Genomic DNA, 24056 nt, shown 5'->3' with positions numbered 1-24056 from the left:
TAGCTTGAGTTAGGCATGACTGCCATAGCTTGGGTCTGGACACTTCGGGGGAGGTATGGCATCCAAATTGTGTGCGTGTGTGGGGGGGTCCAACCTGGCTCCAAACTCTCATTCAAGGCAATCTCTGTATATAGCTTGGCTAACCTAGAGCTGTGGGGCGGGAGGGAGGAATACTGCATTCTGCAAACACTGTGGAGTTGCTCATTGTGCTCTACTTGGGTATAACTAGAGGAAGGGGATGCAGTTCAGCAAAAGGAACCTTTTAGGCTGAATTTCAGGAAGCATTTGCAGTAGTCAGAGACGTACCTGGCTGCGGGAGAGTCTTCATAGGGGAAGTTGGGGAAGGGTCGTGACTTGAGTCCTGTATAAATGCAGAAAGCCCTGAGGAGCAGTGCTGTATTAGCTGGTGGTGGGATGGATAAAATGGCCCCACAGGCCAGTTCCATGTGTCATTTCTGTGAATCCAAGAAGATACTGTAATCCCAGTCCTAGAACGGGGTTCTGTCATCATTGCTTGTGTTTGGCTTTTGCAGCCCCTCATCACCCTGGAAAGCAGCGTCTCCTACACCTTCGCCACCGAGGGGACGAACATCATCACGGTGCAGGTCTCCGCTGGGAGTGCCCTCCTCCAGGACACCAAGGACATCGCCGTGCATGGTATGCTCCACCGATTGCAAGCAAAGCTCAAGCAGGGGGCAAGCAGAACACAAGGGTCTTCCAGAGTCCAGCAGAAGAAAGCAGGCAGTGGCTTCCCTATTGAATCTCAGTATGGGACAAGCCTGATTACCCCAGGGACAGGGTCCTGGATTATCAGGGCTTGACGTGTTTGGAGGATCCTCTGACTCCAGGCCTTGTTGGCCAGCTGCCCCAATTGCAGAGGAGACCAGAGAGCAGGTTTGATTGAGGGAGGATTCCAAGAGGGAGAGATTTGGCTAAAGCACCTTAACATCTAGCAAAGCTCTTTAGTTAAATCACAATTTTCTCTGGGTCTGGGACTCCGCCCTGGACTCTGTTATTTCCCAGGTTACTGGAAACTTAAAAAAAACCAAGGCACTGAGGTCCAGATCCTCTAACTCCCATTGTAATCAAGGCTGTATTTGACATCAGTGGGAGTTCAGCACCTTAATACCTTTGAGGATCTGCGCCTAGGACTTCACAGTAAGATACATCAATGTGAGCTTTCTAGCTCATAGCTGCACTGCATGGGCATCCACACAGCACTTACTGAACCTCTGCAGTTCCTGCCTGCACTGGGCACAATACAAATCCTGGACTGGATTCACAGTGGGCCCATTCCAGAGTCCTGGTCAGGAATATGGAGGGGATACCCCCAGGACATCACAGACTTCTCTCCCTGTGCCACCTTCTGTTTTCATTATCCAGTTCTCCCAAGCTAACGTCAGGAACGTGGCCCTGCTCGGATAGCAAGGTTTTGAAATATGTGCGTGTCAGATGATGAAAGTTGCATTGAATGTTTGTCTCGTTCCAGTGATTACGTGTTAAATAAATGCTCATGTGGCTACTAGAAAGCTAGCTGTTGAGATTTAACAACCAGATAAATATGTATTTATCAACTGTGGAGCTGTGGAAATGCAGTGGATTTTAATAATCTGCTAACATGATTTAATAGCACACAGTTACTATTAGCCTATGTAAGTAAATCTGTATTTAATCAGCCTTGTTTCAAGTGTGGTCAGAGGCACTGTAAATTTCAGGGAAATCATTGTCTTGGGAACTGGGCAATGTTTCTTCAGGAGACGAATCCAACAGAGCTTGAATATGTGCTGAGTATCTGTAACCCACTGGGGAGGATATGTTAGAGGTGCCCCTCTGTGCCAATACACAAAGGATCTGAGTCTTTGTAGCAAAGTGGAGCTCTTAAAGTCAAGCTGTACTAGCTCATGAGTTTAGTGCTGGAGATCTCGTTTGATCCCTGGTATGCCAAGGCGGAAGATGTCATGTATGCACCTGCTGTCTGGTTTTGGATGGACGGTTGGAAATGCTACACTATGTGCATTGGTGAAGGGTGAAACACAGAAGACTCGGTTGGAGGCTGGGTTGAGTTCACCATACAAAAGTTGGTTTCACTTTGGGCAGCTCTACACTTAAAAAGCTGCACCACTGTAGCACTTTAGTGAATATGCTGCTATGGCAGTAGGAGATGCCCTCCTGTCGGCAGAGCGCTGTCTACACTAGAGTTTAGGTCGATATATCTGCATCTCTCGGGGGTGTGGATTTTTCACGCCCATGAGCAACGTAGTCATACCGAGGTTTGTAGTTCAGGCCTGGTCTTTGTTTGCCTTTTAGTTTTTCTATCATGTGTGTTTTATTTAATAATGCTGTGGCGCCTAAAAAGAAAGGACAGCCCTTGCCATTAAAAGCATGACAAGACCTGTGGTTTTTATGGCACCATCTGTGGCATTCCTCATTGATGCTATTGTCAAATTAATTTTACCTGCATATTATAATACCTAGCTCTTCTGTAGGCTTTGCTTCTGTACATCTCAAAGCATTTTACAGAGAAGGTCAATATAATTGTCCCCATTTTACCAATGGGCAAACTGAGGCACAGAACGGGGATGTGACTTGCCCAAGGTCACCCAGCAGTCCAGTGGCAGAGCAAGGAATACAATAGATGTCTTCCAAGTTCCAGTCCATGTCTGAGCCTCGAGACCACCTGGGAAATTATTACTGACATTCTTTATTTTCATTGTGGCAGTTCCTAGAGTTGCTGACCAGAGCTCAGAAGTCCATGGCTCTCTCACAGTACACACATGAATCACAAAATGCCCCAGAAGTCCTTGCTCCAGAAAGAGTTTATGTTCAATGTTGTCTGCTCCACCTTGGTTCTGTATGCTAATTATTGAAACCTCCAGACATCATAATGGCTCAAATCCATCCCACCCTCCATAAGAACTCGGGTCTGAAATACCCAGAGTCAGCAAGCCAAACTGGAAACCAAAACCTCAAGAGAAAACAAAATAGCCCACTCAAAATTCACACTGAGGAATGCCTTGCAGCATGGCTAGTGGAACGTCCAAAGCTGGCCTCAGGGACACAAGCACTAGGTGTGGTGGAAATCTGACTCCCCAACATACTAGAAGTGCTTGGGTTGTGTCCTCCAGCAGTGGCTGGTCCTCTAGAGGATAACAACCTACTGCTGCTACCACCTAATGGAGTTATCCCATTAGCTCAAGTGGTAGACATCTAGGCTGTGACTGTGAAGGCCCCAAGTCCAAACATGTACAGGGAGTCAGTGTATTGTACAAGTGGGGGAGCTCTGCTGTTGGCTGTGGAAAGCCGAATTCAAGGCCTCAAAGGCTGAGACATCCCAGTACATCTTGTTAGACTTTGTGATGTTGCATTAGAATTACAGAGCCACGTGACAGCAGAGTGAGGGAGACATTAGGGGGTCGTGGGCCAGGAAGGAGCAATACACATTAGATGAGACTTGAAAAGAGAGGATGAGTCAGAGAGATACGGGGAGGCAGGTCCAGAGGCAGGTGCTTGTGCCAACAGTGGGGGCGTGGGGTGTTAGAGTGCAGACTAGAGGACCTGCCTGGGCTTGAGTACTTTAAAAAAAAGCCTGTCACTGAAACCAGCCTGGGACGCCCCCAGCCTACATATCAAGTAATTAGGAAGTAATTTTGGAACATCTTGTGACTAGCCTGCCCTGGATTTGTGTGTCATTAGCACTATTGGTGCCTGATTTACGGGGGTATTAACCATTCCTGGCAACGTTCCAGGAGAACAAACAGATAATGGCTGCTTTTGGAAAAAAGCATTCCTGACAGTCCGTGTTTGCTCTGTGGAGCACAGTGCAAGTGAACAAACCCATTTTGAGGCACTGGCTCCAAATTTCATCCTGACCCTACTTTACTTACGGGGCGGCCGCTTTGCAAGCAGCAGGCCAGAAGGTTAGATGTTCAAACCACAAACCCAAAGCACGATGAAGGGAGCATGTACTCCCCTCTCGTATCGCTTTCTTTTCTCCTTTCCTTTCTTCTCCCTTTCCTCTGTGAAGTGCAATGGGATGCTACTGGAATGAAAGGCCCTTTATAAGTGCAGTGTGTTGTTTTGTCTGTGTATATCTGTCCAGCAGTGCGTTGGTCTCTCTCTTTGGCTTTAAGATTGTCATAAACAGATAAGTAAGAGTTAATAGAACAAAAGTGTTTCATATCTCTTTTGCCTGGAAAGAGTTAACAAGTTCAGTAAGCCTGGCTGTCACCTGACCAGAGGACCAATCAAAGGACAGGATACTTTCAAATCTTGAGGGAGGGAAGTTTTTGTGCTGTGCTGTTAGAATTTGATTGTTGTTCACTCTAGGGGCTCAGAGGGTCCAGATGTGCAACCAGGTTTCTCTCCAATCTCCTTGATACGGGTTCTTATAGATTCCAAATAGTGAGTACTAGATAGATAAAGCTAGTTAGGCTTATGTTTGTTTTCTTTATTTGCAAATGTGCATTTGGCTGGAAGGAGTTCAAATTGGTATTTTGCTGAAAAGATTTTAATTTGTACTTGTATACTTAGGCTGGGAAGGTGTTCCCAGTGTCTATCGCTGAAAGACCCTGTACCTATTCCATTTTAAATTTACAAAGCTAATTTTTACTGTTTTTCTCTCTTTAATTAAAAATTTCTTGTTTAAGAACCTAATTGTTTTTTATTCTGGTGAGACCCCAGGGGACTGGGTCTGGATTCACCAGGAAATTGGTGGGGAGAAAGGAGGGAAGGGGGAGAGAGAGGCTAAATTCTCTCTGTGTTAGGATTACTGTCTCTCTCAGGGAGAATCTGGGAAGAGAAGAGAGAAGGAGGGAGGAAGGTGAATTGTCCTCTCTGTTTTGTGATTCAAGGAGTTTGAATCACAGTGATCTTCCAGGGTAACCCAGGGAGGGGAAGCCTGGGAGAGGCAACGGTGAGGGAAAGGGTTTACTTTCCTTGTGTTGAGATCCAGAGGGACTGGGTCTTGGGGGTCCCCGGGCAAGGTTTTGGGGGGACCAGAGTGTACCAGGCACTGGAATTCCTGGTTGGTGGCAGCGCTACAGGTTGTAAGCTGGTAATTGAGCTTAGAGGAATTCATGCTGGTACCCCATCTCTTGGACGCTAAGGTTCAGAGTGGGGAATTGTACCATGACAAAGATCCTCTGACAAAAGGAACTGTGCTCCTAATCCAAAGCCATTGATGACAATGGGAGTCTTCTACTGACTTCCACGGGCATAGGATCAGGCCCTATGTACTGCCCAAGTATTATTATTATTCTCTCTATATCCGCAGAGTATTTCCAGTCTCAGCTCTTGTCGTTTTCCCCTAATCTGGATTACCACAATCCTGACATCCCCGAGTGGAGACAAGACATTAGCAAAGTGATCAAGCGAGCTCTAGTGCAGGTGAGTGCCCAGTTCCCATTCTCCTTCCCCAACAAAGGAAAGGCAATTAAAATGCAGAGAGTTTCATAGTGGAATAGCAACATCAACAAAAAAAATAAAAGAAAAGGATGGCAGAGAACAGCCATAATGAAGCCATCGTTCTGGAGTTGTCACCAGCAGCCTGTTAATGTGCTGAGCAATTGTAAAACAAAACGCATTAGGGGATTTGTACGCAACATAATTACTACTATTAACGTTTCTCTAGCATTTTTCAACCTTAAGTATCCCAAAGCGCTTTACAAACCCAATGTATTTGTAAAGTGACTAATAGAATAAGATATTCCTTATTTCCTGTCTGTTGTATTCATTTAGGTGGGATATACGGGCCCAAAGAATCAAAGATGTTATCATAACCCAGACGCTGTCCAACATGAAACGATTTTAAACAGGGTTCGGGGATTGGCATACAGAGACCTTGAGCTGCTTGGCAAACACGCCATTAAAAAGCCCTTTCACCTTTTATTGAAGATACAGAAAAGAAGGAAAAACAGTTCAAAGCATTTGAAACGTGAAGTATTAAATAAGGCTGTTATTTTAACAGTGTCCCTGGCTCTCTTTTCCTTCAGTTGGAGAAAGTCTTTAGAAGGAAAAAAGCCCATGTCTGACAGTCTCTTGGTATTAAAGAGGGTAGTAACTGTCCTTTGGAGGGAAAAAGAAGATAAGTGAGATGGTCTGAAGCTGTTGTTCTTAAAGTCCGATCCCGTTTCCTAGAAGATGAAACAAGACAAACACTCACAAAAGTGGGAGAGCAAAGAACACCAAAGATAGAAAATGCAGCTTTTGTCTCTGGTGTGGATTCTTTCTGGTCACGAGCTTACAGCAGTATTGCAAAATGTGCACTCTTGGTGGGCTAAACCAGACTCTTATTAGCAAGAAGAAAGACGGAAGGAGATAGGAAAGGGAAGAGATAAGGTAGGCAAGGAAATGGACACATGGGGAGGTAGGGCACATTTTAGGTGGTGTTTAGGATCCAACTGGAGCGGGTGGAGTGATCATCTGGGCCCCTCTCTCTGGCCTGGTCTGGTTAGGACGTCTCTCAGGATGATGAAGGCCCACGGTCCCAGGGGACAGTGGGGGTGGCAGTCATGATGGCAAAGCTTACTGCAGAGGCCAATTTTTGAGGACACCAAACGGAAGTGGTGGGTGGAATAGTCCCATCCCCTCACTATTTTTTCCATTTATTAGGCTTAATTTCCGACATACCAGTGTTGGTTCACTGATTCCTGACTGAACACTTTTCTTGTTTACCAAGCATGATCTTAGCACAATCCTTGGGTTACATAAGTAGGCCTCTGAGTTCGGACTAATTCAGTCTGTCTTGCCTTTGTACCTGTTCCCCATAACATTTGTTGTTTTAGGTTCTTGTGACACTTTATGAACTTACACTCACTTTTACAGCTGAGCTCATAATTAGGGTAAATTGGTAGGCCCAGCTATCACAGCAAGTCCCACACAGTTGTATCGTCTTGCTATGTGCTGTTGTGTTTCACTCCATAGGAAGCTGCATATCAGTGCTAGGTCAAAAGATCTAATCTAATCTAATCTATCTATCTGTATTGGAATGAGAGAGATGTTTTTTCATCTGATACTTAGCTTCCTGTGGAGTGGAGCACATATCAACACTACACAACTGTTTGAGACAGGAAGTGAAAAATATCTCATCCTATTAAGACAGCAGGAGGGGGAGGGACTTTATTGAGACAGAGTGTAACTAACCTTCATTTGGATTTTACCAGGACATTCTGAGTGAAGGCTCATGAATTCTTGCAAAACACAATAAAAGTGGCATGGAATAATGAATGCTGCTATCAGGCAGCCAGGAAGTCTGTTTTTATGTCTCATTAGGTGATGGATCAAAGCAAAAATTCCTGATTGTAATGGGCTTGAAGCAAGAAAAACGTCATGTACTTTTGCTTCACGTTTATTTTCTGCTGTTCTTGGAACAGAAAGTTATTTTTTTTTTACATTGTAACATTCCTATTAGCCATTTCTCACAGGCAGCAAAACTACATGGAAAATTCGCAGTTGGTGGAATTTCAGCAATTTAATTTTCACACTGTGAGAAAACATGGTTCATTTGACGAAATGGGAATATTTCACCCCTTTACCAAATTCAGAGTCACTTTGCAAAAAAAGACCAGCTGATTTTTTTTCTAGTATTGCAAGCACCGGAAGGCGCAAAGTAAAATAGACGTAATCTAAGAATACTTGTCTCTGTGTCCTGTTGGGACCAAATATTCAGCTACAATCTCTGAGCTATGCTTGTGCAACTGCAGAAGTGAGGGAGCACCCAACTGACCCAACTAGACAGCCGTCTGTGCATGAAAATTAGGCAGCTGGGCGACCAGAAACCTGATCTGTAGGTGCATAATGGGTTCATACCCTCCTTTTCAGGTACCATCAGTTATGTACGCAGCAGTGAGTGTGCTGAAACAGGGCTGCTTGGATCTGGGGTTTTGAGTCAGCCTTTTATAAAGATAGGCGATGTGCAAAAATGTGGATATACTGTTGGTCTGTATTTAAACCTCGCAGAAGTTAGGTTCTTTGGATCCTGGGTACGGTCAGGCCAATCCTTAGCTCTAAGGGTTAAGGAGGAAGAGTGGTTCTGTACAAGAGCTTCTGTAACGGGCCCTACTGAGTGGACACAGCAGCTCACTAGAGCTACGTCGCCTATAAGAGAACATGAGCCCCCCAGACAGTGGGTAGGAGCTCGCTGTTCACCACTTAATTAGCTCTTCTGAAGAAAACAGCATGAAAGAACGGAGAGCAGGACCAAAAGGCACCAAGTGACCTTCTAATGCCACTGCTCTCTCTTCTTCCTAGGTGACTGGCATCCCTGATGAGCAGATTTTGGTGGCAGTATTTCCTGGCCTGCCCACCTCCGCTGAGCTCTTCATACTACCCCACAAAAACACGACGGAGAGGAGGAAAGGCCATGAAGGTGATCTGGAGCAGGTAGCAGCAGGGATCTCAGCACGGAATGCAGCTAAGCTCAGAGAACACCTTTCATGGACACACACTGCACGCAGAATCCTCCTGGGGTTTTTATGTTTCTCTAAAAGAAGTGCTGCTGTTCAGCTGCAGCTATTGGACTAAAGCCTATCATACGTTCAGACAGGCCCTCGCCCAGATGGGGAGTCTATGGCTTTCCCAATAGCTTATTGAGAGATACTAAGGAAGCTGAGCAACGTAACCTTTTTCATGCCATAGCACCCCCAGTGGTGAGACCCTGTTACAGTAGTGCCTCCCAACCCGGTCGTACCCTGTCCATCGTGGCCTGAGGACAATACCCTACATACCTGACAGTAATGGATGGAGAGAGGGCAAAGCGATGAGATAATATACTGAGGCTCACTAAAAATAAATCAGGCTCTTCCGTTTGCATATCACTGGTACGAGACCTCTTTATTCTGCAATAGCGATCAGCGCATACAAACTATATTTGGAAGTTACAATATCCATCCATTTAGATAAATAGGTAATTATGGTGATGTTCAGGCAAGAGGAGAGTTAGAAACAGCAGCACCAGGCTGCTGAAGCTTTCACGCCAGGATTACTAAGTGATTAAATCAGCTCTGCAAAAGCACACAGAGTGAAATGCTGCAGGAGAAAGCAGCTTAGCTCTGGCTAGTATTCTCTGGTGCACTACTGGTGTACGGGATATGCGGCACAAGCTTCATGGGGGGCATCCCACAGCTCACTTGCTCGCTCTGCGGCAACAAGGTATTAAGAAACTTGGGGGACCACAGAGAATCTTTAGAAGCTCTTGTTACCTGCTGAGCAAAGTCATCCCCTTGAGATGACAGTAGCTGACTGAAAGCCAGCAAGGTCAGTCTCTTAAGCGTGTAGTCAGTGTGCCTAAGGGATGCATGAAGGCGTGTTTGGAAAGCCGTGTGTGGGGATCCTCCTGATTTCGGCTGAATTTTATCCTAGAGGGTAGGGCCACATGCAATGCTGCAGAGATCCCGGGTTTCTGTGAGTTCTGCTTCCATTGCAACACAGTAATCTGTGACACCGCCATGCAAACATCACCACAGCATGCTGGACTGCCAGCCCACAAGGAGCCTGCACTCCAGGGCCCCCCATCATTTGAGCAGAGGGAGTGGGTTGGGAGTTAAACAGCCTTCAGGACTAGATCCCAGCCCTACCTTAACAGGAGCTGCAGAGCCTGGAAACAGGGGGGAAAGGAGAGACTCCAGGCTGGCCCACTGGTCTGATGACCCATGGTCTGATCCAGCCTCCATTGAGCTCAATTAGAAGGTTCCCAGTGACTCCATTGGGCACTGGATCAGGCCCCAAGAGTGCTGATTGGGAGAAAATAAGGGGGATCCCAAAGGATTTTCTTCCTGCCCAAGTCTAGCTTTCTTGTGATATATAGGAGGGCAGATTTGATGGTCTGGAGTTCCCTTCTCATCTTAAACTCTGGGGCTCGATGGTTCTTGGTTTCCCTTCCAGTAAAAACATCATAGCACACTCCTGGGGCCTTAAAATTCCACTTTTCCTGCCGGGAGAATCACATGGAACAACCATGAGTTCCTGCAAATGCCCCCTGCCACTCTCCCTGCTGTGGGATGGGGTAGATTTTAGCCTTCAGAGACTGCATGTGTCCCAAGAGGTTCTGTGGTGCTGATACTGTTGTCCATTTTGACCTCACATATCTCCGATTGGTTCACCAGGTTGTTGAACTCCTGTTTAATGCTCTCAACCAGAACCTGGTCCAGTTTGAGCTGAAGCCTGGCATCGAAGTCATCACGTACGTCACTCAGTTGACGTTAGGTAAGTGTGGAGTCGCATGTAAGTTGTGCTTCCCCCATTACTTCTCACAGGAGCAGGGACACAGACCAGCACACTACTGGCATATAAATAGATGGACACTGGGGAAAAAGGAGAGTCTTTCAGTCATTCAGGCTGTGGCAGAGGGAGGATGGAGGCTGGCAACTACATCCGAGCGCCATCCCAGAATTTGAGGAGCCAGCACTGTGAGCAAAAGAACCCGACCAAAACTGGGTGGTATTGGCACTGCTGCTTGATACGTGGATTGGTTGAGCTAGGTTCTGTGTTTCCTAATGCAAGGGTATGCTCCCCATTACCCGGCCTTCTCCCTCCCCACACGGGACCCTCCACTAGCCAGTCAGCACTGGAGAAGGGCCAGATCCACACCGTTTGGCTCCAGGTTGGGACTCAAATTGTCAGAGAGTTTGGGCTGCTGTGATGTGGGATCACGGGTTCAGGCCCATGTTTAATCAGAACCTCCAAAGAACTTCCCCTTTGTAACATTTAACCCCCATCCTTTAACTTGTTTCCTTCCTCAAAGCTTCTCACAATAAGCTGATACCTTCCCAGCCAAGGAGGGGCTAGATCAACAGAACTCTCCCTCCTTGGCCGGAAGTGTGTTCGCTTAAGCTTTGAGGCTGGGAGATGGTTTAAAGGAGAGGCATAAAACGTTGGAAGGGGAATGTTCTTCAGAGGTGCCCAACCAGCTTCAGAACTTGCTTCCACCAGCCCAACCCTCTCCCGTGATTCTAGGTAGCTCAGCTGAAGAAGAGAAAGCGCTGATTAAACCTCGCATTAGGCGAATGGCTTGGTTAGGCGTTTGCTCCATTCCCTGAAGAAACCCCACAGTGTGATAAGAAGCTGCTGGGGCTCTGGGAATGGTTCCCTGGTCTTCGTGGTTAGACCCTGAATTTAACCTTCTGCAGGTGGTTCACTGGCCCTTAGCTTCCAATCTGACAACAGAGCATCTGCCCACCCTCAGTTCTTGACGCATGTAAACCATTTACATCGATCAGGGAAACAGTCTACTCCAGTGGATAGAACAGAGGCCTGAGGTCCTCCTTGGCTGTAATCTTAGCTCTGTCACAGACTCTGCATGACCATAGGCAGGTCACCTGGGCCAAAACTTTTGCACCCCTGACTGGAAACCCTTCGGCTTGATTCAGACCAGAGAGGTCAACCTGGGGCTCCCATGCCCCAGATGAGTGTTCTAACAACTGGAGTCTCTCTCTTTGGCTTTATCCAGAAATTCCATCCTGGACCTGATAAACCTTCCCAGTGGAAGTTCCATTGAGGCTGATACTGTCACATGAAAAGTTTAGATTTCGATAAATCATCATTTTCCAACATGTAAACATTTCCCCCCCAAATTCCCAGCCGGTTCTATTCTCGCTGTAACAGTCCTATACAGGAAGCTGCTGCTCTTTCAATGAGCGTGGAACTTAGGAGAGGGAAATCTCGGCATCTGGCGGAGGAACACTTGCCCTGAGAGTGACCCATCTCTATAAATTAGCCCTCATTAAGTTTAAGCACTGGCTATCCATCTCCATCTTCACACAACATCATAACGCATCCCCTCTAACCTTGGCAGCCCTGCAGCCCACCCTGACATGGTGCTGTTAGTGAGAGATGAAAGGCCAGAGAACTTTTAGCTTTTGCTCTTGCTGACCATCCCTTGCAAGTACCTGGCCAGGTCCGACATGCAATATTTCAGTGGGGTTTCTGGATCCCGTTGAGTTTGTCCCATAGAATAATGGGATACACGGTTCCTCATTCATGAAACGTTCAGAGAGCCAAGAACTAGCTTAGACCATGGCTTGGGACCTCTCCCACCTGCTGCCTTTGCTCAGGCCATAGGTGGCAGTGGGCAGCCGGACACTGGTTAATTTAAGTCATTGAGATTGCTTTTAGGAAGCAAGTTCCTTCTCGGTGGTATAAACTTAAGGCTTCACAACAACAAAAAGCCCCTCTCAGAGTGTTCCCTATGCGGGAGACCCTGATGGTCAGGGATGGACAGCCGATTAGAATTAAAGTGTCGAATCTGTACCCAGATCTGCAAGTTGTTATAGATACTGCAACTGAAAAATTCAACTCCAGGTGAAGATTCTGGGCAGCCTTCCAGCCTCCCAAAATCTAGGGCTATTTGGGTCTGAGCTGTTGCTTCAGGTCCCTCCCTCTACAGCGTTTAGATTCAGGAGCTCCAGCCCTTTTCCAGGAATGAGAGTCTGAGCCGAGCTTTCCGCAGGCTGGCTGCTTCCATGAAAGTCAGTGGGAGTTCTGAGAACAGGATGCCGGCAGTTTCAGCCCCTTCGATTGTAAGAATCAGGGCAGGGACCTTGAGTGGCTTGGTCGGTGTAGACACCTCCATGTCTGCGGTGCTATATAAACAATGGAGAGTTGTAATAATGAACCCGGATCAAATGTTCTTTGCAGGTCCAGGAAAGTTCAGCTGCTACTTAAAATCATTTGCAAGAAGCTAAGTGCTGGGATTAAACTCGGGAGTTCTTAGTTCTCAGTCCCAGTCTTGCACACTGACCACTAAGCCATGAGAATTCTGCCCCAGACAAGCTGTGGGAGCAAATACCCACATAAGGCACTACATACACTCTATTATAAACCACCCAAACCATATCAATACAGGTGGGTCAGCGTTGCAAACTGCTGTGGAATTTGGGAAGCAGTAGGAGGCTGTTTGGTTGGAGGGGTTTTGCTTTGGGCTCATCTCCAGCATAAGCTAACAAAATAATATCTCAGCACCAGTTTTATAGAATCACCCTTCAAAACCTTTATGCCTCTGCTCCAGCCCCAGTGAAAGCTTCAAACAAGACAGCCTGAAGAGTTAACATGGGAGCAGTTAGTTTGTCTGAGCACAGCCTGCTTCTGCCTTGTTATCAGGAGCTGTTACAGAGCAGTGCCAGCTCAAATAGGAGCTTCTCTTTCAAAGGCAGGGGAATTGATTTGTCTCATACCAGCTGGCTTTGCTCAAACAGCATGTCCCATGCAACAGAGATAGGAAAGCGGATGCTGCAAAGAGAGAACCAGGTTTGGCTGCCTCGCGCTGTCAAGGCAGATTCCCCACTCTGGCACTTTGAGTGCAGAAAGTGGGGCCCGCCAGTACTTTAAAAATTAATACTGGCCACTCCAGGCTGCTATTAAACTCCCAAGGTTATAGCGTCTCTCTGACCTTGGATGGGTAGATACTTCCACCACCCAAATGCAAAACCCCTTGGAACTCAGGAAGGCGCACTTAGGAATTCCTTCCTGTGTGGTACCCTCAAGCCCTTTTGCCCCCAGCCCCTTCCAGGGTAGAGCTGAGAAAGGAAAACAAAGAAATCAGCTGTTACCACCAGCTAATTAAAAAGCAACATGTGCACAAACCTCTTAGGACACCAAAAATCCAATCCTGTTCTTAAAAAAGTTAAATATGATTAAAAACAAAAAGAAAGAAAATACATCTGGATCTTAGGCTTTTACTAGATTTAAAAATCCCACTTACAAAAATTAAACATCGAGAATAACTTTCTTGAGGACCAGCTTAAAGGTTACAAGCAAAACAAAAGCATTTGGGTTAGCACAGAGGAGTCCACTAGCCATAAGAAATAAACCTAATCACGTCTTCCTACACATTTTCTAATCTACTTGCATATCTGGGTTTCCAAATAAGCACTCTCTAGGTATGATTCTGATGATTTTCATAGCTGGCCTTCAGCTTCTCACAGCATAACTGCTGCCCTGTTCCCTCTTCCCCGGAGAACAATAACAGTCACAAAGGGAAAGTTTTTGCCCAGTTTTAAAAAGTTCTAGCCTTCTCATTGGCTCTTTTGGCAGGTGCCCACTCCCTTTCGTTACCTGTGGACTTTTTAACCCTTTACAGGTAAGGCAAGTAGAGAACAGCTACTAACAGGGATTTCACAGCTAACTGGCTGGCTGGGTGTCCATAAAAGGGAGCTCCCTCCCGTCCCCTTCAGTTATCACAGGTGCCCAGACCCCCCGGTTAATGACTTCGCAATATAATTGTCTGCCCTTTCTCTTTGCAGCGCCGCTTGTGGACTCCAGCACTAGGCACAGCAGTTCGGCGATGCTGATGTTGTTATCTGTGGTCTTTGTTGGCTTGGCAGTTTTTTTAATCTACAAATTTAAAAGGTTTGTTGAGAAGCTATCCAGGGAGGCAGCTGTTTCCTCCCTGGCAAAGAGATGCTGAAAATCCAGAGTTTAGAGCAGGAAAGCTGTACTCCTTGGTATGGGGGCTCTATGATTGAATGGTAGATGGGATTTGGGGCCAGAACCTCCTTTGACCGGTATAGTTTCCTTGTCTTCTGTGGAGCTGTGTCAGTTTCCATCAGCTGGAAATCCAGCCTCTTGGCTTCAGTGCAGCTACCCTGATTTACATCAGCTGAGTACGTGATCCACTGCATTCAGTGGTGCTCCACCTCTTTACCTCAGCTGAGAAGCTAGCCCTTGGTTTGGACTGATTTAGGATTCTCAGTAATGTAATTACCCTCCCCTAGCCAAAAAGATAAAATGTGCTTGTCTGCAAGGGCTGTGACAGATGCTGGACTTGCTGCCACATTTCCAGTAGGCCAGGCAGTTGAAGGTACTGCCAAGTGGACAATTACTTACCCGGGTACAAGGTGCACATAGAGCACATCCAAAATAAGGCTACCCATTAGGATTGCAGACCTGCAGTGTTCTGCTGTGTTTGGACAGCTCTGACCTAGCGACGTTTTCTTATCTTAGCGATGATGGACAATGATTTACATAACGGGGGGTAGAAGCACAGAGGATAACCTGAGGTTTTCCGTCTCGGCAGTTTTATCTGGTAAAGCGAATGATGAGAGGTCTTGGGGCCAAAACGATCTCAACCTATTCTCAAACTTTAAATGGGTAAGAAGCCCGGCTCGCTGGCATGGAGCCGGGCGTGGAATGCGAGTTGCCTTGTGGGCCACTTTTGGTAAGCAGAACTGGTGCTGCAGGATGAACTGAACGCCAGGTTAAGGCGACCGATGCCGACGCTCATCAGACCCCAGAAAAGGTGTTGGTTGATATAGACAGCAGGACGGTGGCCATGGAAGTTGGAATCCGCTAAGGAGTGTGTAACAACTCACCTGCTGAATCAACTAGCCCTGAAAATGGATGGTGCTGGAGCGTTGGGCCCATACCCGGCCGTCGCCGGCACCGAGACCCGCGGGGGCTATGCCGCGACAAGTAGGAGGGCCGCTGTGGTGTGCCTTGAAGCCTAGGGTGCGGGCCTGGGTGGAGCCGCCGCAGGTGCAGATCTTGGTGCTAGTAGCAAATATTCAAACTAGAACTTTGAAGGCCGAAGTGGAGAAGGGTTCCATGTGAACAGCAGGTGAACATGGGTCAGTTGGTCCTAAGAGATAGGCAAGCGCTATTCCGAAGGGACGGGCGATGGCCTCCGTTGCCCTCGGCCGATCGAAAGGGAGTCAGGTTTGCATTTGTGCTCACATGTACAAAAAGCAAGAGTAAAGCAAACATCTCCCAAGGGCGTAGCGTTTTACAGCTGCTTTGCACAGGTGGAGACACAGGAGAATCAGGCCTTTGATATTTGTTTCCTGTTGCTGCCTGGTCCCAGGAGATGAGCTTTGTCTCCACGTGTTGCTCACCACAGTTAATCCCTGTATTCAGCCTGAATGCAATGTCGCCCCTCCCCTGCTGAGTGCTAGCATTAGAATGCAGCAGCCCTCCACTGAGCAGGGTACACATGATGTTGTGGGAGGCAGTGTTGATCACCCTCTGTCACTTCCACATCACATCTGTCCCGCTCTCAAATCAACAGATGATTTTTTTTCCCACGTAACTCACTGTGAATGCTCATTGGGACCTGAAAAATCAAGCTGTGTCTTGCAACAGCGCTAGAGACAGGTTTGAACCAGGACCCGAGTTTGAACAGCCCTCAGTGTAAAGGGCCCGGGGATGTTCAAAATCCAAATTCAGCAGATCATTCGGTATCCGTAGATATCATGGAACCTGCCACCATCTCCCACAGCTATCGTGACCCGACAGGGAGCTTGTCTGTGTCTGACACGCAGAGAACAGATACTTCCATGTTAAGTGCGAAGGTGCCAGAACCAGACTTTAATATAAACACCCCGTTCCCGAGCAGCAGTCAGGACATGCATTGTGTTCATTATACTGGGCTGTCTCGAGTTATCAAAGAAAACTATGGGACAAGTGTGATTTGTTTGCTGAATGGCTGCCTAATGGGGATGCGTCTTAGGCAGATGGAGCTTCTTAGGGTAATCTTTGCACTCAGTAAGGTTCCTGCCGTGTTAAATGTGCTGCATGGCCAGATCCAGCCCTGCAGCTGTTTGTACTGTACTGGAACTACAGATTGGATCTGATTTGTTGAGTCCAGGCATGAATACGTTTTAAGCTTCTAACTCCCAGAGCAGAGCCTTTCTCTCTGATGCTTCTTCGGCACCATGTAAGGTTGTGCCTTCTAAGGCATTGCTGGGTTGTAGACAGGCTGGGATCTCGAGAATGGAAAGCAGTCACTCAGAGGGGCCCGGACTATATGCTCCAGATTGAAATCAAAATCGTTGTCTTTATAAAAAGGAATGGCCACTCGTTTCTGAGCTTTTAAAATTGAAATTAACTGGCACCATTGCCAAAGGGCTTGATCCAAAGCCCACTGAAGTCAATAGGAATCGAGTGCTCTGACCCTACATCCAATGAAGTGAGCGGGGAAGCTTCCGTTGATTTCAGGAGAGTAGGATCAAGCCCTTAGTGCCCAGGATTCTCCTCTGCTCAGATGCAGCTTTTCAGCCTCCTATGCTTGTCAAGTCGATAGCACAAAGCCACTTCACTGTTACTCTCTGCTCCCGCGCTGTGATGAAATGCAGCTTGCCAACGAAGTGCCAGCCCTGCTCCTGTGCATGGGATGCTATTCCAGGGACAGGAGGCGCAGTGAGATGACACCTCCGTCCTAGAATGTGGGGACCAGCGGCTGGACTTCTATCGAACCTTCCTCTCGGAGTGATGCAAAATCTCAAATCTTTCCTCCCCTGCCTGTGGCCCCACATGAGGCTTTCTGATTGAGTTGTGTCTGGGGCTTGGGAAAAGGGGAGCGGGCTTGTAAAGAGGAGTCAGTGCTCGGGGGCTGGAGGACGCCTGGGAGAAAAATAGTTGGTGCTCAGCGCCCACCTGCCAATCGGCTGTTTGGTGGGTCCCACCGATCAGCTGTTCAGCGGCGGGTGGGAGGCGCTGGGAGGAGGGGGTGAAGCAAGGGCGGGAAGAGGTGGGCAGGGTCTGGGGGAAAAGGGGTGGAGTGGGGCTGGGACCTTGAGGTGGAGCAAGTGTGGAGCACCCACCTGGGAAGAAGAAAGTCGGCACCTGTGCAAAGAGGTACCAGATAGCTTGGCAAAGGGGGCCACATTCCAGTGTGTGCAGCCTCTTGAAAGATAACCCCAATGCTACAGCATCCACGGCATCCTAAATGCAGCCTCTCTGAACCTGGCCACCCCCCTGAAAAGTGCTCCCCACCTCATACGCCCTCCCCACCTCCCCAGGCGGAATCATTACACATGTGCCTGGTATGACTTTGCTGTGCCCGAGGGGTGGGGAACCCAGACCCTACACTCTCTCCAAAGATGTGGGGCAGGACAGGTCTGGGCTGTAGCACCGCACTGTGGTTAAATCAGAGCTTGTTAAACGGGTGTTGGGACTATGTTATTAGCTGCTTTGTCCAAACCAGCACACGCCACTGCAAATAACAAAGGTTGGGGTGAAATCCGGAACCCCGAGTGCCAGGTACCGGAGCAGAAAACACACTCAAACCCCAGCCCACTGCCTCTTTGGCTTCGAAATGAAAGCCTGCAGCAGCTGTTGACGGAGAAATGGGTGTAAAGTAAACGCTCGTCTCCCACTTCGAGCTGTCGGTCCATCGGCAGTGTGTACTTTTCTGATTAGCTAGAATTACTGTCTGAATACCGAGCTGTTTAGAGAAGGGGGGAGCATGTGGCTGCATGAATTTTTAATTCTGCAGATTTATAGAATTGGCCCGCCGTTGACTTCCACGCAGCCTCCTTATTATGAGTCCATAAGTAATAGACTCAGCAGACGCGTTAGAGATCCCTGCTGCAACCTGTTGGAACCCTGGCTGTGAAAGAAGTATGTGTATGTGGAGGGGATCAGAGACTGGAAGAGACCTGAAGAGATCATCTAGTCTAGATCCCTGCACTCATGGCAGGACTGATTATTATCTAGACCATCCCTGACGGGTGTTTGTCTAACTTGCTCTTAAAATCTCCAATGATGGAGATTCCAAACCTCCCTCGGCAATTTATTCCAGTGCTTAACCACCCTGATGGTTAGGAAGTTTTTCCTAATGTCTAACCTAAACCGCCCTTGCTGCAATTTAAGCCCTTTGCTTCTTGTTCTATCCTCAGAGGTTAAGGGGAATAATTTTTCTCCCTCCTCCTTGTAACAATCTTGTATGTAGGTGAAAACTGTTATCTTGTCCCCTCTCAGTCTTCTCTTCTCCAGACTAAACAAACCCAATGTTTTCAATCTTTCTTCAGAGGTCAAGTTTTCTAGACCTTTAATCATTTTTGTTGCTCTTCTCTGGACTTTCTCCAATTTGTCCACATCTTTCCTGAAATGTGGCTCCCAGAACTGGACACAATACTTCAGCTGAGGCCACATCAGCGCATAATTATTACTTCTCGTGTCTTGCTTACAGCACTCCTGCTAATACATCCAAGACGGATGTTTGCTTTTTTTGCAACAGTGTTACACTGTTGACTCATATTTAGCTTGTGATCCACTATGAGCCCCAGATCCCTTCCCACACTGTTCCTTCCTAGGCAGTCATTTCCCATTTTGTATGTGTGCAACTGATTGTTCCTTCCTAAGTGGAGTACTTTGCATTTGTCCTTATTGAATTTCATCCTATTTACTTCAGACCATTTCTCCACTTTGTCCAGATCATTTTGAATTTTAATCCTATCCTCCAAAGCACTTGCAACCCTCTCAGCTTGGTATCATCAGCAAACTTTATAAATGTACTTTCTATACCATTATCTAAATCATTGATGAAGATCTTGAACAGAACTGGATCCAGAACTGATCCCTGCGGGACCCCACTCATTATGCTCTCCCTGCATGACTGTGAACCACTGATAACTGCTCTCCGGGAAGGGTTTTCCTACCAGTTATGCACCCACCTTATAGTAACTCCATCTAGGTTGCATTTCCCTCTTTTATTTATGAGAAGATCATGCGAGACAGTATCAAAAGTTTTACTAAAGTCAAGATATACCATATCTACTGCTTCCCCCCATCCACAAGGCTTGTTTCCCTGTCAAAGAAAGCTATTGGGTTGGTTTGACAGGATTTGTTCTTGACAAATCTATGCTGACCCTTACTTATCACCTTATTATCTTCTAGGTGAAACCGATTGCTTCATTATTTGATCCATTATCTTTCTGGGTACTGAAGTTAAACTGACTGGTCTGCGATTCCCTGGGTTGGCCCTTTCTTATAGATTGGCACTATATTTGCACCTTTGGGGGACTCTGAGGGCAGATGTGTGATGTGATAATGCAGGGGGGTTGTTTGTGTGTGTGGATTTGTTTTCTCTTTGGTTCCCAGAGACAGCTGGAGGCATTGTTCCACGCAGCAGCAGAGAACTCTTTTACACACACCCACCCCGCTCACAATTTAAGACGGTAACTTTCCTACTGCTGCTTCCTTTGAAAACAGAGCTGAGATTCCCTGGAGCTGGAGGCTCATCTGGAGTGTTCTGGGCCCTTTGATCCTAACTGGAGTTTTCCTGTTCACTCTCAAACCTTGATTGGACTGTTCTGGCCCTTTCAGGGTCTGGTTCCCTTCACCCGATGGATAGAGCCTTCTCCTACCCCTTATCCATTGCTGGAGAGTTTTGCACTGTCTTCCTGGTATACTCTTCCCCTCCATCCCTTGCTGGACTTGTTTTCACCTTACACCTGGTTGGGTCTATTCTATTCTTCTCCTGCCCATTTACCCTGCTGGGTTCATACTTTGTCCATTATTATTGGCAAAAATTCTTGGGTATAGTTGGTGGCTGTTGTTTTATTCTCCAGACACTAAGCTGTCACTGGTGATGGCGGTGGGAATCTCTGGCCTGTATTGGTTGGGAAAGCAGCCTCCAGAATACGAATGGAATATAAGCAGGGCTGTTTACCTGAGTCTGCAGACAGCCTACACTAATAGCTCCCAGGTGTGAGCCTCCCAGTCATCTCTGCAAGGGGTGGACACCAAAGCCTCATGATGAACATTGGCCTGTAAGCACTGTTAACTCTTTTGCTGCTGAGCAAGGCATGCAGTTTACAATCACAGAACTGCTATGTGTGGACTTTGCTGTAGAATAGAGACGCATTTTACATTTTTAAGTGATAGCCTCGTGAGCCGAAGCTCACTTTCCCTGCCAGGTGTTCAGTGAGCCCTGTTCCTTATCAGTGTCTACTCAGGCTGAGCAGAGTGGCTGCACTTAGCAGAGGTTGCTCTTTTTCTCCCAAAAGAGATGGGGAAAGAGAGAGTGTGAGGGGCTTGGTCAACACTTGAAAGTTATAGGGTATGTGAACAAGCCACACTCCTGACCGCCCTAGCTCTGCTGCCATGATCCCCTGTGTAGATGCAGCTACATCGACCGAAGAGTACCACTAGTGAAAACCCTCCTGTTGGTGTAAGCTGTGTCTACTCTGCAGGGCTATGCCAAAGCTCCATAGTGAAGAAATACCCTGAGAGGGAGAGAGCATGGGGATTCAGGAAGAGCACATTAACACTTTTCACTGCTCCAGAACATGACAAATATATTCTGATGTCTGCAGATAACAAAGAAATGCCACGTTAACATGACAGCACCGGAGATTTGGAGCTGGAATCTCACTGGTGTAAATCAGCACAGATCTAGTGAGGACAGTAGGGCCAAGCCAATTTACACCCGAGAGGATCTGACTCTTTTGGGCAGCAAAGAAGTTAACATCCAGAGGTGGCCCTTGGCAGAGCATCCTTTGAAGCCATCGTCTGTTGCTCTGCCTTATGCCTGGAATGGCACAAATGGGGTCATTTCAGAGGTGTGGGTTGTCTAAAAGCCAGCTTCCAGGAGGGTACTACACACAAACCCCACTAACAAGCTTAGGGATCCAAAAACTGTTCCTATTGGTCTGAAATGTCCAGCCCTTCTCGGGCTCATCCATTCTTCAGGCAGGTCACTTATTTCTCCATGCATCCCCGTTCCTCACCTGCAAAAGGAGGATAATAAAACTGTTCTTCTGCCTTTTCCCTGTCTTATCAATTCTGATTAGTAGCTCTTTGGGGCAAGGACCATTTCTTACTATACGTATGTGCAACACCTAGCAATGGAGCTTGGTTGAAGCCTCCAAGTGCTGCCAGAATCCAAAGGATGATAATTCGTTGGTCAATCACTAAAGAGCCAACATACTCTCCATACGATGTCGCATCCTGCTAGGTGCTAAACACCCCTGAGAGGTGCTGGGTGTGTTTAACTCCTATGAGAATCAGTGGGCGTTTCCTTGGCATCTTGAAGGATCAGGCTTCGTGACTCCAGCATGCTTTCCCTAGGCATAGAATAGTTCATAGCCACAGTGTCTTGGTTACCATGCCATGGGGGTTATTCCTGGTTTGGGCAGGGATGGTGTCCCTAGCCTCTGTTTGCCAGGATCTGGGAATGGGCAGCAGGGAATGGATCAATTGATGATTCCTTGTTCTGTTCATTCCCTCTGGGGCACCTGGCATCGGCCACTGTCAGAAGACAGGATACTGGGCTGGATGGGCCTTTGGGCCGACCCAGTATGGCCGTTCTTATATTCTTATGGTTTAATTGCACTAATGAACTCAGTTCTGCAATGCCAAAGATCACCACCTAAAAAATGCCTCTTGCTTTCTTTTCCTGGGCAGGAAAATCCCGTGGGTTAACATCTACGCTCAAGTCCAGCACGACAAGGAACAGGAGATGATTGGTTCCGTCAGCCAAAGCGAAAGTGCCCCCAAGATCACGCTGAGTGAGTTCACTGACCCTGAGGAGCTAATGGAGAAAGAACTGGACACACGGGTTATAGGTAAGGCACGACTGCCTCTTGGCGAGCAGTGATCAACCTGGAGAGCACGCTGGCCCTGGAGAGACTTGCAGAATCCAGGTCACCAGGGTTCAGGAAAGCAAATGGACAATGGCCTGGGTAGCAAAGGCACCTCAGGGTGTGAATGGGAAGGGACACCTCACTGCGAGGGTTTCGTATTCACATGCACAGAGTTGAACTGATGGCCACATCTTGGGTCAGGAAGAATTTCCCCTCCAGAGCGGGGAGCTTAGGTTATGTTGCACTTTCCTCTGTTCTCGCCTTTTCCATACTGGGATTCCCCCTTCCCAGCTAGCCGGGACCCCACTGCCATTTGGCAATGTGTGATGGCTTGGTGGGGAGGGGTGTTGTGAGCCTCCCGCATGTGTGTGATCTGGACTCCCATGATGTGGGGTGGGGGATTCAGCCCAAGGCTGGGAACCCTAGAGCAAGCCCAGTTAGTTCAGGCGGGCTTATCCCATGTGATCAGTTTCCTACTATTGCAAGAAGAGTGGGGTACATCTCCCCGCCAGCCACCGAATTCTCTCCCTAGGCTCAGCACTGTGTCCTGATGCACTGTGGCTCATCTGTACCCATTGCCCCTGGGCAAGAGGCGACAGACTGGGCCGTTTCCTGACCTACCCTGACCCTTTTCTCCCTCTTGTCTTCTGCAGGAAGCATCTCAACAATTGCTAACAGCGAAAGCACAAAGGAAATCCCCAACTGCACTAGTGTTTAATAGCGAGAATCCACTTGGTCTACAGCATTTCTGGCTTTTTATTTGTAATTATTATTATTGTTATAATTAATATTATTAAAAAAAGAAAATGATGCATCATTATCATCATTTGGGGGCGGGGCTGGGAAGAGGTGTTTTGTTTACCAGGGCCACATTCATAAACAGCAGGTAGATGTTCAGCATTTGGAAAATTCCCATTGTTTAAATATAAAGATTGTAGGCCAAGACTGCGGGGCTAAGAGATTTGAGTGCCCGGTTTGTGTTAAAATGACTGGGAATCAGGTGCCTAAATCTCCTAGGTGGATCTGAACTGCTCAGCTGAACTATTGCAGGCAAATGACCCACTTCCCGCCCCCACACTCCGCAGTAAATCAAGAGCCTAAGGCACGGGAGTTGACTCAGCAACGTGCGGAGTGCCCTCAGCTCCCAATGACTTGCAGGTCTTAGCCAGATCAAGCCCACTCAGTTGACTCCCCTTGTCCTTTGATGGGGAAACAAACTGAGTAACGTTAACCATTTGGGCTCTGAAGCTGGTGAGCGGGATGCACAAGTTTATGAATGAGGCTCCAACCTGTGCATGTGACTGGTGAAGGTACCGAGGGCAGACTGTAGATAATTCCAATGTAAATAACTTTTTATTTCTTGGGAAACAATTTAATGTTTAGTAAAAGAAAAGTTAAAAAAAAAAAACCCACACTCCCACACAAACACACCAACCAGCCCACCAAGGACCCCATGTGAGTTCTTGCGTGACACATGGGTTCTGAATATATTCCAGTTGTCTGTCGTATTTAACTCTTGCATCTCTATGTTACACGGTGGTTTTTCTTTTTGCATAACAGGAAGGATTTTTTTTAGGGGGAGAATGATTTTAAGAGGCGGGAACAAGGATTTCATAACATGCTTTAACAATGCACAGTGGTTTTTCACCCCAGTTCTACGCTAAGTCACTGCCCGTAGACTTCCGGTGCAGAATCTGGCGTCACAGGGTAGAGAACATGACGGAAATGAGGAGAAAGGATCTTGATCTCAGTGATGGGCAA

At 47.4% G+C, this 24056-nt stretch overlaps 1 protein-coding gene across 1 annotated transcript in view; it reads left to right on the top strand.

The window, feature by feature from the left end:
* Window positions 1-23703, top strand: part of SORCS3 (sortilin related VPS10 domain containing receptor 3) — a 503211-nt gene extending 479508 nt beyond the window's left edge. Inside the window, exons 21-27 of the mRNA XM_050957974.1 lie at window positions 534-657; window positions 5273-5385; window positions 8248-8379; window positions 10101-10200; window positions 14235-14340; window positions 22117-22277; window positions 22949-23703. Coding sequence (XP_050813931.1) covers window positions 534-657; window positions 5273-5385; window positions 8248-8379; window positions 10101-10200; window positions 14235-14340; window positions 22117-22277; window positions 22949-23013 — 801 coding nt within the window. The 3' untranslated portion in view covers window positions 23014-23703. The remainder of the gene's footprint in view (window positions 1-533; window positions 658-5272; window positions 5386-8247; window positions 8380-10100; window positions 10201-14234; window positions 14341-22116; window positions 22278-22948) is intronic.
* Window positions 23704-24056: the final 353 nt, after the last annotated feature.

Source organism: Gopherus flavomarginatus, chromosome 6 (genome assembly GCF_025201925.1).
Source record: "Gopherus flavomarginatus isolate rGopFla2 chromosome 6, rGopFla2.mat.asm, whole genome shotgun sequence".
In the NCBI taxonomy this organism is placed as follows: Eukaryota; Metazoa; Chordata; order Testudines; family Testudinidae; genus Gopherus; species Gopherus flavomarginatus.
Note: the sequence above shows the minus strand (reverse complement) of the source record. Positions and strands in the feature narration are given on the sequence as shown.